The sequence below is a fragment of the Manis javanica genome, chromosome 14, assembly GCF_040802235.1.
Source record: "Manis javanica isolate MJ-LG chromosome 14, MJ_LKY, whole genome shotgun sequence".
Lineage (NCBI taxonomy): Eukaryota > Metazoa > Chordata > Mammalia > Pholidota > Manidae > Manis > Manis javanica.
This window is the reverse complement of record NC_133169.1, coordinates 51,101,091-51,116,846: the sequence shown is the minus strand read 5'-3', so window position 1 is coordinate 51,116,846 and position 15,756 is coordinate 51,101,091. Positions and strand designations below refer to the sequence as shown.

Genomic DNA, 15,756 nt, shown 5'->3' with positions numbered 1-15,756 from the left:
ACATACACAGACTGAAAGTAAAGGGATGGAAAAAGATATTTCATGCAACTAATAGGGAGAAAAAAGCAGGAGTTTCAGTACTTGTATCAGACAAAATAGACTTCAAAACAAAAGTAACAAGAGACAAAGAAGAACATTACATAATGATAAAAGGGTCAGTCCAACAAGAGGATAGCTGGATTTTGTGTGAAAATTATACCACAATAAAGTTGTCACAAAAAATAAGAGTAGTCAGGAGAGGAGGGTTTCTGGACACAGCAGGGAGGATCCAGAGCATCGTCCTGGGCAGGGGCAGAGGGCTAAGGTGGGTGCTGGGAGGCAAAGTGGGATGCCAGCAGAGGAGGGGGCATTGGGGGGACCTGTGGTGGGGAAGGGGGTAAGCACAGAAGGCAGCAATCAGTGGACGTAGGGGACAGGAGCATGGGGAACAGGGAGGTAATAGGGACACGTGGGTGCACCTGGAAGGGCAGGGGTTGCGGCAGGATATGGGGAATGTGTGAAGTGTAAACCAGCTGCGCGGAGGGATGTAGGCTTGTTGTAGAAGGGCACTGGGGACTGGAGGCACTGTGTATCAGGGCACTGCGGAGAGGGCGCTCGATGCGCGGGAGTGATGGGGGTCTCGGGGTGTACAATGGCATGGGGACGCATGGGGGACTGAGGGTGCAAGATGGAGGACTTCATCCCACCTGTGCCCATCACCACATGCCCGCAGCCCGCGCATGCCCAGGGACCCCTCGCATCCGCACACCTCTCCTCAGTCCCCCAAGGTCCCCACGCTTCAGCACAGGTGGGATGGAATTCCCCACAAGACCCTCCGGCTCTAGGCCCCAGGTGCAGCCGATGTGGATAAGCGCGGGGTCCCCAGAACAATCCCCAGGATGTCGGGACACTGGAGGACCCATGGGGTGTGGTTGGGCTGGGTCCTCCCCTGCAGGTACCAGCCAGACTGCACTTTATGGACTACACGCACCGGCAATGACCAGTGTGCGCTGCTCCCGGTTCAGCCCATGGTCTCTGAAATCTACGAATAATAGGTTTACAGGCAAGACTGGGGGTGAAAACCAGGCCTCGGTAAACTGGACTGAGACCCCAGCTCTGTCCCAGTAGACCTGGCCTGCCTCAAGCCCCTCACACCGCTGTTGTCTCAGGTGCGAGAGGGGATGTTACCTCAAGACTTGCTGTTAGGTTGGATGTGCTAAGTTCTGGAAAGCGTGGAAACAAGAGAAGACGGAGGCTTTGTCTCTTCAGCCAGCACTGTGGCTACAGCACATGCCATGCGATGGCACAATCAGTGGAAGGAAAAGACATCACAGAGACCACCCACCTAGCCCAGCAGGGTGGGCTTCATTTTAAATTTTTTCACCATTTCACCAATGCTAAATGTATCAGAGTCATCACAGCCCTGCCCCTGGCTCTCTGCCAGCCCCGAGAAACCCGGCAGGTTCCAATACCCTCACAGATCCCGACACCCCTGTGCACACCTGGCTTGCTCCCCTTCCAACCCTGCTTTATGGTGCGTCAAGGGCGCCCCTGAGGCTAGTGCTGGCCTCCACTGCTGGTGCAGGGCTCATCACGGCCCTGGTAGGGGGCACACAGTGGCTGCTGCAGACACACTTTTGGTCCTTACCCATTGCTTAGTGAGAAACTGTGCCTCTGGGCAGCAGTTCAGGGCTTGCTGTGGTCTCCCCACTGCCTACAAGAGTAGGTGGGGGCCTGAAGCCAGCAGGTCGACCATCTCCAGGGCAACTCAGGGTGTGTGCCTTCGACTGCATCACTGAATCTCACAGCCCCTAACTGGTGGTGTAGAACCTGCTTCCCCCCATCCCCAAACACATCCCTTTGACATAATGACTTCACGCTGCTAGTAGTGAGAAGCAGCAGATACATAAAAGCTCTGCCCCCCTTTCCATGCCTAAAAGCAGGACATACACTTAGAGGGGGCTTTCCCCCTCCACCCAGAAGGCAACCCGGACCCTATGGCCTGGAGAGGATGCCAGGGCATCTGCATAATTCTAACTAGCCTTCACCTGTCATTATGTCACCTGCCTTGTGTTCAGGCACCTGTGAAGCCTAACACTGCTTTTCCTGTCATTTCTCCAGACAGGTTCTTGGTGGAAAAGGCTGTACAAGCCAGAGTTCTAAACCACTGCTTTGAGTTACTCCTTTCCCACAGTATCTCCCACATATGCAGGATGTACACTTTATTAAACCTGATTCCTTTTCTCCTTAATCTTTCATTACCGGGATCTCAGCCAAGTCAGAACCACACAGAGAAAATGCTTTTTCCTCTCCTCTGCTAGCGTCCAGCTCTGTCCTAAAGCTGTAGCCAGAGGCATCACTCCTGGTGCACTGGGTGTGGGTGTGTGCTTGTTATACTGTCACCTACAAGGCTGTCCCACTGGCTGGGTTCCTGGTGGCCCCCGTGTTAGCCCCAAACTTTGAAAGGGCAGATCTTCCCCAGGATGTAACCAACCTGTATCCTCAGAACCAATGGGAAGCAAAGCAGTGGGCAGTTGATTAGGACAAGGAGATAGGAATATTTCCTCAGCCAGAAAAATGGCCAGGCCTGACTCAACTGAGAAAATATTCCCTGTGTACAAAATGTGAAGGAATCTAGCAGTTGAACACTGGACCAAGGGAAGTGTTCTGTGAAATGAACACATGTGTTGAGCAAACGACACAGCTCCTGGGGGCCTGCCTGTCTGGGGGCAGCAGCTGTGTCCCCAATGCCAGGAGCATCCCTCTGCATTCCCTCCCCTGGGCCAGCCCACTCCCCCTTTAAAGAAAGCTGCTTAGAGATAAAGGCTAGTTTATTTACTCTGAGAACAGTCCTTACAATAAATAAAAGTGGGGGGGGTGCAGAGATGCCACACCACACTTTCTCAACAAGGGCAGAGAAGTGCCAATACTTAGAGCAAAAACGAATTCCAGACTCTAAGTAGGAGGCCCCCTGCAGTCTTGCCTCCTCCCCCAGGGAGGGCATGAGCAACCAGGGGCTGGAGACTCTGGCTTCTGGGCTTGGGACAGCCCCCCAGGCCCACAAAGTGTTTGTGAGGCAACACCAGCTCTCTTTCTCAGTGCTGTTCAGATGGAAGCTGTGAGCTTACAGGAGTCATTTCTAAGCATATGCTCACCTTCAGGCCCACTGTTCTGGCCAGCAACACCTCTGCAAGGGAGGGGAGATTCAGACAGGCTGAGAGCATCTGCCAGAAGCCCTGTGTGGTCTGCACTTAGGGGACCATACATCTTGCTTACCCAGCCTCTTGACTGATCAGCTCTACACCCAGCTCCCTTCCTCTGACCATTCCCACCTCACCTCTCCTGAGGACCCCACTGCACCAAATTAATCCTGGGGAACCACATCCAGCCCCATTTGAAGGCCAGACCCCAGAAAGGCTGGCAAATTCTGGCAAGTTCAGACTTCCAGAAGGCAGCTTTCTTGAGGCTCAGCCCAGGACCATTGGCAGCTCAGGCTGTAGACCGAGGAAGTTCAGCAGGTGCTGCACTTCAGACCCTGGCTAGGGGCAGCTATGTGCTGGGGAATGAGGTTTTGACACATGAAGGCCTGGAGAGTCACCCTGGTAGAGGACATAGCCAGCCCTGAACACAGCTTCCCAGGAGTGATGGTAACAGAGTTTGGTTTTGCTATGTACACCCCAGAAGCACTATGCCTGCTTCCTGGGGCCCTGAGGACACACACCCTCGGCCCGGGTTTTCCAAGGGGCTCCAAGACCCAGTGCCAGGCCCGTTCAATGGGGAGTCAGCACATCGCCAGGCCCACCTTTCAGCCTGCAGATGGTCATAGGGGTCAGGCTGCTGGACAAAGGGGAGAAAAGTGCCCGCAGAGTCCCTGAGAATGGTGTCTCGGGGAAGGCATACAGCAGTGAGCCATCAGTGGCACTGTAGAAGGACAGATGCCCAGCCTCGTAGTCCAAAAAGATGCCCACGCGGCGGGGCGGGTCTCGCAGGGGAGCAAAGGCGCGCTCTGAGGAGGTGTAGCAGCTGCCCAGGAACACCAGGATCCAGAAGCCATTGCCGGCGAACAGCTCACCCTTCTCCTTGCGGTTGGCATTCTCCCTGCAGACGCCCAGGGCCCAGCTGACCCGTTCGCCCACCTCCACCTCCCAGTAGTGCCGGCCTGAGGTGAGGGGCTCACAGCCCAGCACGCACGGCCCAGGGTCGAAGCGCTGGGGGCTGTCAGGCAGGGCCTGCCGCAGGTCCCCCCGCCGCACGCTCCTCCTGTCCTCCGACAGGAGCAGCTCAGGGTTGGCAGTGTCGGGATCGAGGGTCACATCCCCTGCAGACAGAGCAGGGGTCACCCTGGGGCCGTCTGTCACACCATGCACACTCGCAGCCACTGGAGCCACTGGCTGCCAAGACCTAGCACCCTCCCAGAAACATCACCTAAACTGCTTCAGGTGCAACTCGGAACATTCTAGAAAGCAGTCAGCACCTCCTCCAGATCCACCCTCCTCTGTGCTAACAAACCTTTTGGTCCCCAGACTGCGGTGTGTGCATTCTGATCCCACAAACTCTCCAGGCCCCTTGGGCCAAGGTCCATGTGGGTGCTGTGGCATCTGGGCACCTCAGATAAGAGGCCTGACCTCCACTTTTCCCACTGCACCAGCCAGTAGCCTGGGTGTGGATTCCCCTCCATGATCTGGGTCCCCAGGCCTGCCCTCCCCCAGACCTGCCACACCTGCCAGCAGACACCCACCTCGGAACCTCCGCAGGGCCTCCACCAGCCCTGGGACCCTGCATACCGTCCGCATCTCCATGGGCACCACCTCGGGCGGCTGCAGCTTCACGTCCTGGACCCTGGGGGTACACCTCAGACGTCACCCCCCATGGCCCCACCCTGCCCCCCGCCCACCTTCCCAGGGAAATGTAGGGCTCCTACCTGTGCAAGGTATCTCTGATGTCCTGTGGGGGAGACACGCAGCGTCAGTGCCCAACCCCCCGTCCTGAGCCCCACATGCTAGTGCACCCCAAATCCTGGCTCTGACCCCTCTGCAGGATGCACACAGTCAGAAGCCACCCTGAGCAGTTCTCAGACGTGGAGACCCTGGGGAAAGGCTCTCTGTGCAGCCAGATCCAACCAGGTCCCACATGCTTTTGGGGCATGGGATGTCTGACTATGGCTGACCAACCCAGCGCTTCCTGCCCCCTGGCACCTGGCTATCTGGGGCCTCACCTGCTCAAACCACTCACCTGCCTGCCCTTGCCTGCAGGCACCCCTGCCAGCCTGCACCCTCTGCCACCTTAAGTCCCAACTCACCCCACCTCCCAGGTGAGGACTCTCCACCTAGATGCTCCCCTCCCCCATAATGACACAAGAGCATTTGCCCCTCATGAGCTGTGTCCCCCAAATCCACATGCTGGGAGCCCTCACCCCCAGAACTTAGAGCAGGGCTATGTTTGGAAATGGGCCTTTACAGAGGTGAGTAAGGTAAGATGAGGTCAGGAGGGTGGCCCTGATCCAGCAGGACTTGGGTCCCTATAAGATCAAGACACAGACAGACATAGAGGGACAGCCATATGGGGACAAAGGGAGAAGGAGGTGTCCACCTACCCAGGAGAGTGGCCCTGAGAGGGACAAGCCCTGCTGGCACCTGGTCTTGGAGTCCAGCTCCAGGACGGGGAGCATAAATGTGTTGTGCAGCCTGCCTGTGGTGTTTGTTACACAGCCAGAGCTGGCCGAGACACTCAATTATCTGGGAGACTGCCTCCTACAGCACATGGCTCAGTGTTGTATTTTTAGATGGCAATCCCACAGTGCATAGGCCTGGACCACACGACCAGCTGAACAAATAGCACATGTTGGCGGGGGTGGGGGGGTCTCCCTACCCCAGGCATCAGCTGCCAGGCCAGGCCCCAGGACACAGAGGTCAGTAAGACACAGTGCCCCACAAGGGTTTCTTTCAAGTGTGGGTTTTACCCACACAAAAGAGGTTGATTCTATGTGTGTGGGGACAAGACATGCCAGGCCTCAAAGGAAAAAGGAGACATGGGATTCTGACACCCAAGAAGGGTTCCCTGGGGGTGGTGGCCTGGGAAAGGAGGCTGGTGTTGGCTGCATGCACAACAGAAGAGCTACCCTTAGTGATTGTGCTGGGGTGGGTGGCCCACCCCAGGGGTGTGGGGAAGTGGACGGGAGGTCTGGGTTGTCACAGAGCCTGGCCCACTCAGCATTGGCTCATGTGGACACAGCTGGTGAGGGGCAGTGCAGCATGAGAGGGACAGAGCAAGGCCCTTCCCTGCCTCTAGAGTCAGGTGGGGGGCCTGGACCGTGAGGCAAGGGGGCTGGCTTCTGCAGAGACCACCTGGCCACAGCAGAGGCCTGGAGGGGAAGCTGGGACCGGGGGGTAGAGGTGGGGGCTCCTGTAAGTCACCCACACCCTCACCACTCTGTCCATGGGCTGTGGGCCATCCACCCCCACCAGGTGTGGGAACCTGGCTGGGCACTACCTCCAGCAGGCTTCCCACCTGATGCTGTGGACTGGGTGTGAAGGACCCCCAACCTCCCTTATCCACAATATGCAAGGCACTGCCCGGAGCCGCTCTCCCCCACTCTCCACATGACAGGCCTTACTGCTGCCTGAGGACAGGAGACGGGAGGACTGGGTGGGGAGGTCCTTCTGTCGCCATCCAGCAGACCTGGCAGGCCTGCAGAGACCAGGGGCAGGAGGCAAGAGCAGGTGGGGAGGGGGGAAGGAAGTGAGGAGCAGGCAGGGGGACACCGGGGGGGAGCTGATGTGGGGGCAGCAGGGAGCAGGTGGAAGAAGTGGGGAGCAGGAGGGCAGAAGGGGATGGGTAAGGGGCAGCAGGGAGCTGGTGGGGGGCAGTGGGGAGCAGGTAGGGGCAGCAAAGGGAAGGCGGCCACTCCACTAGGGGTATGAAATGCAGCCAGGCCAGCAGAGACCACCCACCCAATGGGACAGCTCTGCTGAGACCTGAGTCACATTTCACCCATAACCCCTCCATAACCGACCCTTCCCCCTCCTGAGGGTCCACTCCTGTGGCTCCTCCAGCACCATTCACTCCCCTGCACCTCCTGGCTGGCCCCTGGCCCCTGACTTACTGAGCACAGCCTATTTCTGCCCAGGGCCCTCAATCCCTGCCAGATGCCTGCTGAGGGCTCCTCCTGTGTCCCATGCTGAGACCTTCTTGATGGCTCAGCAAAGGCCAAAGGACCAAGTTCAAAGCCCAGAAGGGCAGCCAGGATCTTCCTCCTGGTCCCTGAAGATCAGTTCAGCAATGTGGCTGCAAGCAGGGTCACCTCCCACAGGAGGCCCTCGGGGCAACGCAAGTGCAATCTCCCTCCCCCTGCACGAAGACCAGGGGCCACAAGCCAGGCCGGTTCTCAGGGCTACACTGGGAGATGCGGGAACCCTACAGAATAACTGCCAGCCTTTCCTCTCAGTCCCGGAGGCAGCTGTGACCCACAGGCACTGGATCCCGAACGCCACCATCAGCAGCCCGGCCAGTCCTGGGCTCGAGGACAGGCACTAAGAGCAGTTCTTGCTGGGATTCGGGATTCATAATCACTGCCCGGGTGGCACCGTGTCCACAGGACCTGCAGTCACACCTGGGCAGCTGTACCTGAGCCACCTGCCAACTCCCTGCTCATCTCAGGCTGGGGCAGGGTGGGCAAGGACACAGTCTCACAGCCTACTCTGCCTGTGGCTTCCCTCATGTGCTGACCCCAGGAGCCCGGCTCACCTGCAGCAGCCCCAGTGCGGGCAGCTGGCAGCGCTCCTCCAGCTCGGTAATGAGCTCAGCCAGCTGGGCGCTCTGCTGCCCCAGCCTGGCCGCTGTCTCCCGCAGCGGGGGCAGCACCTCCAGCTCCTCCTCCTCCAGTCGCTGCAGCAGCCGCTGCTCCTCCTCTGCCAGCAGCCGGCGCAGCCGCTCAAACTCCGTCAGCACATTCTGTCGCTGGGTCTCCACCATCTTCTGTAGGGGCCGCAGGGACTGCTCAGTGCCTGGGGCCACACTGACCCTCATCCACCACCTGGGTCCACACATCCACCACTCCCAGATCTCCTAACTCAGCACCTGGGGCCCTCCAAAGTCCACACTCCAACCCTTCTTGACCCCAAAATCCACGACCCATGGTCCTCCATACTTCATCCTTCCCTGACCCCTGAACCCTCCACCTGGGATCTCACACATCTGGTCCTCCCCATTCCCTACTGCCCCTGACATGCAAACCCGCCACCTGGGCCCCTGACATTCATCCCTCCCTGCCCCTTGTGCCTGCCCCCTTCCTCCACCCAGCTGCAGTGTAAAATGCGGTGTCCCATGGTGGGGACCCTGGAGCCCCCTGCCTCCCAGCCACCTGCCTGCCACAGGGCACAGGTCTCCTCAGCCTGGGCCTGGAACAGCAGAGCATCCTCCATTTGCTTGCGAAGATGCTCCAGGGACTTCTCCAGTTTCACCTGCAAGGAGGCGAGGCCAGTCAGAGGGACTTCTGCTGGGCCGGGCCTCTGGGCAGGCCCCCACCCGCTACCACGACCACTAAAGCTGGCCCGTTGCCCGGATGGAGCATATTTCTATGCAGCCCCCTCAGTTCTGGTCTTGACTGTTCATGTCAACTGTTTTCGACCCGCATGGCACCTGGGAAAGCCACAAGGCCTGGCACACAGTCTGAAGGAGTCGTGGACACTGAGATGAGTCTGCCTAAACAACCGTGCTCACATAACCCTGACTTTTTGTTAGTCTCCCTTTTCTATTTCCTAGTTCCCCCCAACAACTTTTCATCCTTTGCTAAAATGTTATACAAGTCCCTGTCTTTTCTGTCCCTTGTCACATAAAATTTGACTGATAAAATATGCCTTTTCACCAGTTAATCTGTCCTTTGTCAATTTAATTTGCAAACCACAGTCACTAAACCTAACAGGATACATGAAAAGATCTTTCTTCCTCTACAATACAAAGGGTTGAGTGCTGGCCCATAGAACTTTATCAGGTCAGCCAGGAGGGTCCTCAGGAGAGCTGCTAGTCACTCTCTGCCCTGACAGTCACTTCCTGCGAGCAGGGTGCTCAGTGATAGGAATGCAGGCCTGCTGGGTTGACACAGGAGTGAACATTCCTGCTTATGTGCTATACTTCAAAGTGAGAAGAAAAAACACAGGAATCCATGTCAGGACAAGTCCACTGACATGGTCGGGGCACAGGTTTATTCTGGCATCCCAAAAGCTTGTTCTGAGACAATGACAGACAATACTTGGTGAACTCAGCAGACACACCCTACTGCCCACAAATGCAATCTGCATTCAAAAGGTTTTGAAAGATGCTGCTGCCGTCCTCATTATCTCTGGTTCCAGGAGCAAACCCTTCAACAGGCCAGTGAGGAAATGCAGACTGCCAGGTGAACCAGGTGGGCCGGGTGAGTGTTTGCCCCGAGGCACTCAGCAGAGGAAGTGCTGGGGTTGCCTTGAATTCTTGGAATTGTGTAAAATCTCTGGACATGACAGACTGCATTCTGAAGTTCTATTTTCCTTTTCTAACTTTTAACCAAGGCAGAAAGAGCTTTTGAATCAGGCCAGAAACAGTCATTTGTTACAAGCAATTGCTCATAAAATCAACAGAGCAACTGGTATCCTCATAAACCACACATAAACAAAACTGTCAATGTGGACTTCATGGAGGTCGGGTGGCTAACACAGGCTCACTAGGGCTAGTTTCAGTCAGTGGCACCAAAAAATCAGTCAAATTCAGCATTAATCAAACAGCTCAGCCTGTCAGCCCCAACCAGTACTTCTCCTCCGCCTCTACCCAGGTCATGAAATTGCCACGCTACCCTTCCTCATAAAAACCCCTTGCTTCCCCATGCAGGTGGGCACTTCTGGTTGCTGCCAGGATCTGGGCTCTGGCTGCAATTCTGAGACCCCAAGTGAGGCCTCTGCTTCACCTGTTTCTACTCAATCAGCAAATTTCAGGGAAACATATCCGGAGAAGAAAAACAAGGCAGCTCAGCCAGGGATCCAAGCGGCGCTGACCCTAGCATGTCGGACGGCAGAGGTGGTCCCCACGTCACCTGGGGTTCTCTCCCCACTCTGGGCTCTATCCCGACACTGGTCAATCACACGTGCCCACCCACCTGGGGACCAGAGCCGGCTTCCTCTACCCCTCAGCTCCGGCCCAGGCCGCGACCCCTCAGCCCCAGGGCGGCTGGCGACACCCCATCACCGGCCTCGGGCCCGTCTGGGAGGCCCCTTCCCCAACCCCGCGCGCACCTTGAGGTCATCGGCGGCGTCCTGCAGCGGCCGCACGCGGTGCGCCCAGTGCTCCCCGGAACGTTCGCAGGCGGCACACAGCAGGCGCAGCTCGTCCCCGCAGAAGGCGGCCAGCGGCTCGCGGTGCGCGGCGCACACGCCCTGCGGGACGGGCGACGGCGGGTGCAGGCGCCGCGCCATCTCGGCCATCTTGGCGAGGGGGCGGTTGGGCCGCAAATTCCTCTGCGGGGACAGCTCGCGGCACTCAGGGCAGGCGTACGGGCCCTCGGGCTGGCCCCAGCAGCGCCGGATGCACTCGCGGCAGAAGTTGTGGCCGCAGTCGGTCATCACCGGGTCGGTGAAGTAGTCGAGGCAGATGGCGCAGGTGGCCTCCTCCTGGAGGTTGGTGGACAGGTCGGGGGCGGCCATGGTGCCGGGGTGCGCGGGGGCTGCAGGGTCGCGAGGCGGTGGCTCCGGGGCGCACGGCTCCGGGGACGCGGGGTTCAGAACCCCAGGGCGCACGGCTCCGGGACGCAAGCAGGAAGAGGAGCCGCGGCCGGAAGCAGGAAGCAGCTGGTCTTTTTTTTTTTTTTTTTTTTTGGATCAACCCGCTTTAGCGCCGGATTGGCCGCAGCCGGTCACGCGGCCCGCGGGCCAGGCAGTGATGGTGTGGGCTCGCTCGCGGACCTGGAGTGGTCGCTGCCTCCGGCGTGCTCGCGCTGGCAGCTCCGGGGCGTTCTGGGGTCGTGCAGCCCACCTCTCCCTCGGGTCCGGGGAGAATGGGGTGCAGGGCCCGGGCCACTGGGGAGTGCCGCACGGTCACTGGGCTCCGCAGCCCAGCAACTGCGAGGACACGGTGGCGGGGGTGAGCACCATGTCGAACCCAGCGCTCCCGCTGCCCAGGGGCCGGTGTCCTCAGGCGCCCGGGCTGGCACGGTCAGAACGAGAGACTCAGGCTTTATTGAGATGGGGGTGTACTGGCTGGAGTTTCTGAGGTGCTGACACCGCTTCCAGGTTTATTAAAGCGCTTGAAACGGGGGGAGTGGGGGGCTGCAAAGAGACCGTCCCCCCAGCCCCAAAGATCCTTACCCCTCCACGTGCAGCTTTACGGGTGGGAAGGGATGGGGTGGACAGCTCTAAGTGTTTTAGAGATTCAATTTGAAAAGTCTTGCTTTGCCGTCTTCCCCTGGGAAGGGCACAAACATGGAATTTCTGGATGAAGAAGGTGGACACCTGAGGCGGTGGCTGTGCATGCATTAACCGGACGCAGGGAGGAGCGAGTGGACATTATGCCCAAGTGGGGTAAAGAGGTGGGAAACCGCTGCACGTATGTATTTAGAAATCGACCCACTGTGAAACGGGGGCTTCCTGAAGTTTCCTCTATGAAGCATCTGGGACTGTAGTTTCAACGTTTAAGCTTTAATCATGGTTATATTTCGCCTTTTGTGAAACCGCCCTACACAGCTAATGACTTTCAAATGCTCCACCCGAGATGAGCTGGGCAGCAGTATGACCTCATGTTCCAGAGGAACACGGACTCCGGAGCTCCCCCCTGTACCCCTATCCCTTCACCCACAGGGTCACTGTAGAGATGACTATCTGGCCTGATTTGGGGGTCCCGAGGCAGAAGAAGGGCAGCAAGGGCCCAGAGAAGGCGGCCTGGGAGTAGGTGTGCAGGTGGGCCCCGTCCTTGACCTTGTAGAAGGATACCCCCCTGCCTCAAAGTCCAGGAAGATGCCCGCGTGGCTTGAGGGCCTGCTCAGTGTGATGGGGTTTGGGATAATTGCTGAGGGCATGTACTTCTGTCCTTTGCACAGCTGCACCACCTAGAACCCGTTTTCGGGGGACTTAGGGACCCTGTCCCTCCGGCTCACATCTCTGCACACACCCAGGTCTCACAGTGCATCTCCGGTGAGGTCCATGCCCACCTCCCAGTAATGCCTCCCAGAGGAGAAGGTCTCCTGGCCCACCGCACAGGGCTAGGCCAGGAACCTGTCCTTGCTCTGGGGCATGCTGTCCAGTGGGGTGCTCAGGTATTGCCTCAGGAGGCTCTTGTACAGGAGGAGGTAGGGGTACGCTGTGGCAGAGTTAGGCACCACATCCTCTGCAGACAGGCCCAGGGAGGAGGGGGCTGAGTAACCCCCCTCCTCCCTGGGGTAACCGCAGCTAAGTCACTGCCTGACCTACACCCAAATGTCCACCCTGGCAGTGCTTAGGAGATGGGGGCTGGGGGGCTTTCTGAGCACCTTGACACTTATCAGAAGAGTGTATCACGAGAGCCTCTTCTGGGAGCAGGGACAGAGTGAACATCCCAGAAAGCTCAGGACCCCAGCTGGGGGCTGCTGCCTGAGTGAGTGCTGGGGCAGGGCTTGCTGGGTACCTGAGCCCTCACTTACCTTGGAAATTCTTGAGCACCTCTATTTGTCCTGGGACCCTGCAGACCGTCCTCAGCACAGTGGGGATGGCCTCTGGGTACTGTACACTCAGGCTGTCCCTCCTCCAGTGGACAGAAGTCTCACTGTCCCCTTGGCCCTATGCAGAGGCCCCCCTGTGCCCATCACTGCCTCCACCACAGGGGCCATGTACCTGCCCAGGGGTTTCTTCTTATCCTGCCAAAAACAGGAGGGAGAGTTCCAGAGGCACCCCCAGGAATCAGGTGCCCCAAGTGTCCCCAGTCTACACTTCTGGCCACCAGACCTAGAGGGGCTTCTGGTGTGTTCCGTGCCTGTTTCCTGTCTCCAGGTTGGACCCCCATCCCTTGGCCTCACAGGACTCCTACGAGTCTGATGTGCTGCTGTCTGCTGGGCCAGGAATCTGTCCCACCCACAACCTACAGTAAAGGCGTGGGGAGACTGGATGGTACCTTTTGCACTGCAGGTCCCAGCTGCCAGTGGGTCACAAGTCAGGGTGTGAATGGCTTACTTTTTAATAGAAGAGTGTTCCCCAAAGTCAAGGGGACTTCGTAACCTATTATCTGAAGGACACTTCTTATTGGGGGCAAAACCCACAGGAGGTCAGGACAACAGGCGCTAAAGGGGCCATGCCAGGACACACATGGGCCTGGCACTGGCTTCAGCCTGACAGACTCACGTGTGCGGGTAGTGTAGTTTGCTGTGAATTCTGTCACTGCTCACGCTCAATGAACTAGCTTCCCCCTTGTAGACTGATGTAACCCACCACCTTCAGGGGGCTTTCCTCGGTGGGTGGGCCCCACCACAGCAGGCTGGCTGCACCTTCTCTGGTCCCACCATGTGGCTTACTCCAGCCTGTCAAGTCATGGTGGCTGTCCTGGCCCCTGCCCCACATCACCACGTGGGCCACCTCCCAGGGCTGGGAGGGGAATGCGTATTTGTCTACCTGTCATGGGCTGACTGTGTCCCCCAAGTCCACATGCTGGAGCCATCACCCCCGACCTCTGGGTGGGACTGTGTGTGGAGATGGGCCTTTACAGAGATGAGTACGGTAAAATGAAGTCACCAGGGTGGCCCTGATCCCATAAGACTGGGCTCCACATAAGAGATCAGGACACAGACACACACAGAGGGACAGCCATGTGGGGAAACGGGGAGAAGGCAGTGTCTACATGCCCAGGAGAGAGGCTCCAGGTGGAACCAGCCTGCCAGCACCTGATCTGAGTTCAGCCTCCAGGGTGTGGAGGATAAATGTCTGTCTGAGCAGCCTGCCGGTGGTGTTTGTTAAGCAGCCTGAGCTGACTGAGCCTTCTGTGTTTGTCATTTGTGTTTACTCCTGTGGGTCAGCCCACCTGACCACACCTGGGCCAGAGCTCCCACGGCTCCCCTCACCTGCGCCATGTGAGCACCCTGAGGTCCAGCCCCCCATCGGGTGAGCAGGTGCGCTCTTACCTGCAGCATCTCCAGTGGTTCGCGCTCCATCCTGTCCTCCAGCTGCAGCAGGAACTTCTTCAGGGAGTGGTGCTGCTGGTCCAGGGCGGCTGAGCACCCACACAGTTTGGCTGCATCTCCTCCTCCTCTTCCTTCAGGCCCTGGAGGAGGTGCTGCTCCTCCTCCACCAGAAAGACTGCCATTTTCTCAAACTCTGCCAGGATGCACTGCCTCTACTCCGTCACTGCCTTCTGTGGGAGGCCAGGTGGAGGCTGCACTGCACCGGCTTGGGGATCACCCCTGGAAGGCTGGCACATCTCCCCAGGCCCGGTGACCATCCCTTGCCCCAAACTGGCTGACCCAGCAGGGCGAGGACCTGGGTGAACCAGAGCCTGGTGGGCCGCGCATCACCCAGCTTCTGTGTGTGACCCCATGGCCCCCAGCACCTGCCTGCCACTTGGCCATGGCTCCTTCTCCCTGGCCTGCAGCTCTTCGGTCTTTGCCATCTCCTCCTGAAGGCTCCCCAGGTCCTTCTCCAGCTTCAACTGTGGCACACATGGACGGCAGGACCTCGCATCAGTGTCCCCCAACACTGCTGTATCCAGATGGTGGCTCCACCTGAAAGACCATCCTGAGGGTGTACCAGGGAAGGAACTAGGCTGCCACAAAATGTGCCTCTTTAACAGGAGAATTATTTTGAGCTTCAGGCAACTGAGAATTACCAACTGCAGAGAAGCCTTCTCCAACCCAGGACTCCCCTTATCCAACTACAAGCAGAAGCTCCTGGGAAGTGAGACCACCCTCTGTGCGGCCTGCACCCATGGCTGTTTGTTATGCCCCTGCTTCTGCCTGACATGCTCTCCTACACAGGTTTGCAGTGGAGCCTCCCTGTGCCCCTGCCCCAGACCACCTTGTACTCTTGCACAGCCTCCTCAATGGGGACCACGCTGTGGGGCCGGTGTTCCCGGGACTCTGCAGACCATGCAGATGGGGCTCTGGTCTGCCTCGCAGAAGAGCTTGAGTGACTCCTGGTGCACCTTGCACAGGTCCTGGCTCTGCAGGCTGGGGTGCTGCTGAGCCATCTCTGCCACCTTGGTCAGCAGGCGGTTGGGCCGCAGGTTCCTCTAGGGGGACAGCTTACGGCACTCAGGGCAGGGGAAGGAGCCCCTGCACTTCCTGCTCCCCTTCCTGCCTTTGGCCCTCTCCCAGGTCAGCCAGAGCTTGCGGCAGAAGTGGCCACAGGTGGTCATCACTGGGTCGGTGAAGTAGTCCAGGCAGATGGCACAGATGGCCTCCTCCTGCAACTTTCTGGCAAGTTCCACAGCATCCATGGCTCCTGGGGAAGGGACAGTCTTCCACACCCTTTGCTGGGAGCTCTGAGCTCTTATGGCAGGAGAACCCCTCCCCGTGTCCCCCAGTGACTTTACTTCACTGACCCCTGGCCCTGCTCCTTGGCTGCTGCACTGTGGGGGTGACACCCCCCTCCCCCACCCCATCTCCCTCTGCTGTTGCATAGTCGATATGACTATGAATAGTCTTCCTTAGCGTTTTAACAAGTGCCAGAATCAGTTTTACTTTAACAACATGAAGGAAAGGAGGACAAAGAGGAAAAATCTCTCTTGCTTTCTGGAGCAGGGTGGGCAAAACTTCTCTGCTTGGCCAGATTCTGCTCAGCCTCCTGGAACTTTCCAAGCAGG

General features: G+C 58.2%; 2 protein-coding genes across 3 annotated transcripts; both read right to left on the bottom strand.

Annotated features, from left to right (window-relative positions):
- Positions 1-2,792: 2,792 nt before the first annotated feature.
- On the bottom strand, positions 2,793-11,051 carry TRIM11 (tripartite motif containing 11). 2 transcript variants are annotated; one of them, XM_073221081.1, is made up of 7 exons: positions 10,239-11,051; positions 8,343-8,438; positions 7,723-7,953; positions 4,901-4,923; positions 4,718-4,818; positions 3,782-4,297; positions 2,793-3,166 (listed from the first exon to the last, which is right to left on the bottom strand). In XM_073221081.1, exons 1-7 carry the CDS (start codon positions 10,644-10,646, stop codon positions 3,075-3,077), a joined length of 1,467 nt encoding a protein of 488 aa, XP_073077182.1. In that variant the 5' UTR covers positions 10,647-11,051; the 3' UTR covers positions 2,793-3,074. The 2 variants fall into 2 exon arrangements, with proteins under 2 accessions (XP_073077182.1, XP_017524895.1); XM_017669406.3 differs by having other exon boundaries at positions 2,793-4,297; positions 10,239-11,048.
- A 15-nt stretch (positions 11,052-11,066) lies between these two features.
- Positions 11,067-15,390, bottom strand: TRIM17 (tripartite motif containing 17). Its single transcript, XM_037001963.2, is given in 9 exon segments — positions 11,067-11,929; positions 11,932-12,321; positions 12,614-12,714; positions 12,804-12,826; positions 14,081-14,196; positions 14,199-14,307; positions 14,506-14,604; positions 14,970-15,033; positions 15,035-15,390. Coding segments are annotated over 9 exon segments (1,410 nt in total). The 3' UTR covers positions 11,067-11,777.
- Between the last annotated feature and the right edge of the window lie 366 nt (positions 15,391-15,756).

Excerpts from the sequence above, each read along its gene's own strand:
- TRIM11 (XM_073221081.1), bottom strand. The coding sequence starts at position 10,646 with ATGGCCGCCCCCGACCTGTCCACCAACCTCCAGGAGGAGGCCACCTGC. Across the intron at positions 7,954-8,342 it reads AGACCTGTGCCCTGTGGCAG|AAGATGGTGGAGACCCAGCG; the intron begins GCAGGTGGCTGG and ends CGGCCCCTACAG. Across the intron at positions 4,298-4,717 it reads GGCCCTGCGGAGGTTCCGAG|GGGATGTGACCCTCGATCCC; the intron begins GTGGGTGTCTGC and ends CTCTGTCTGCAG.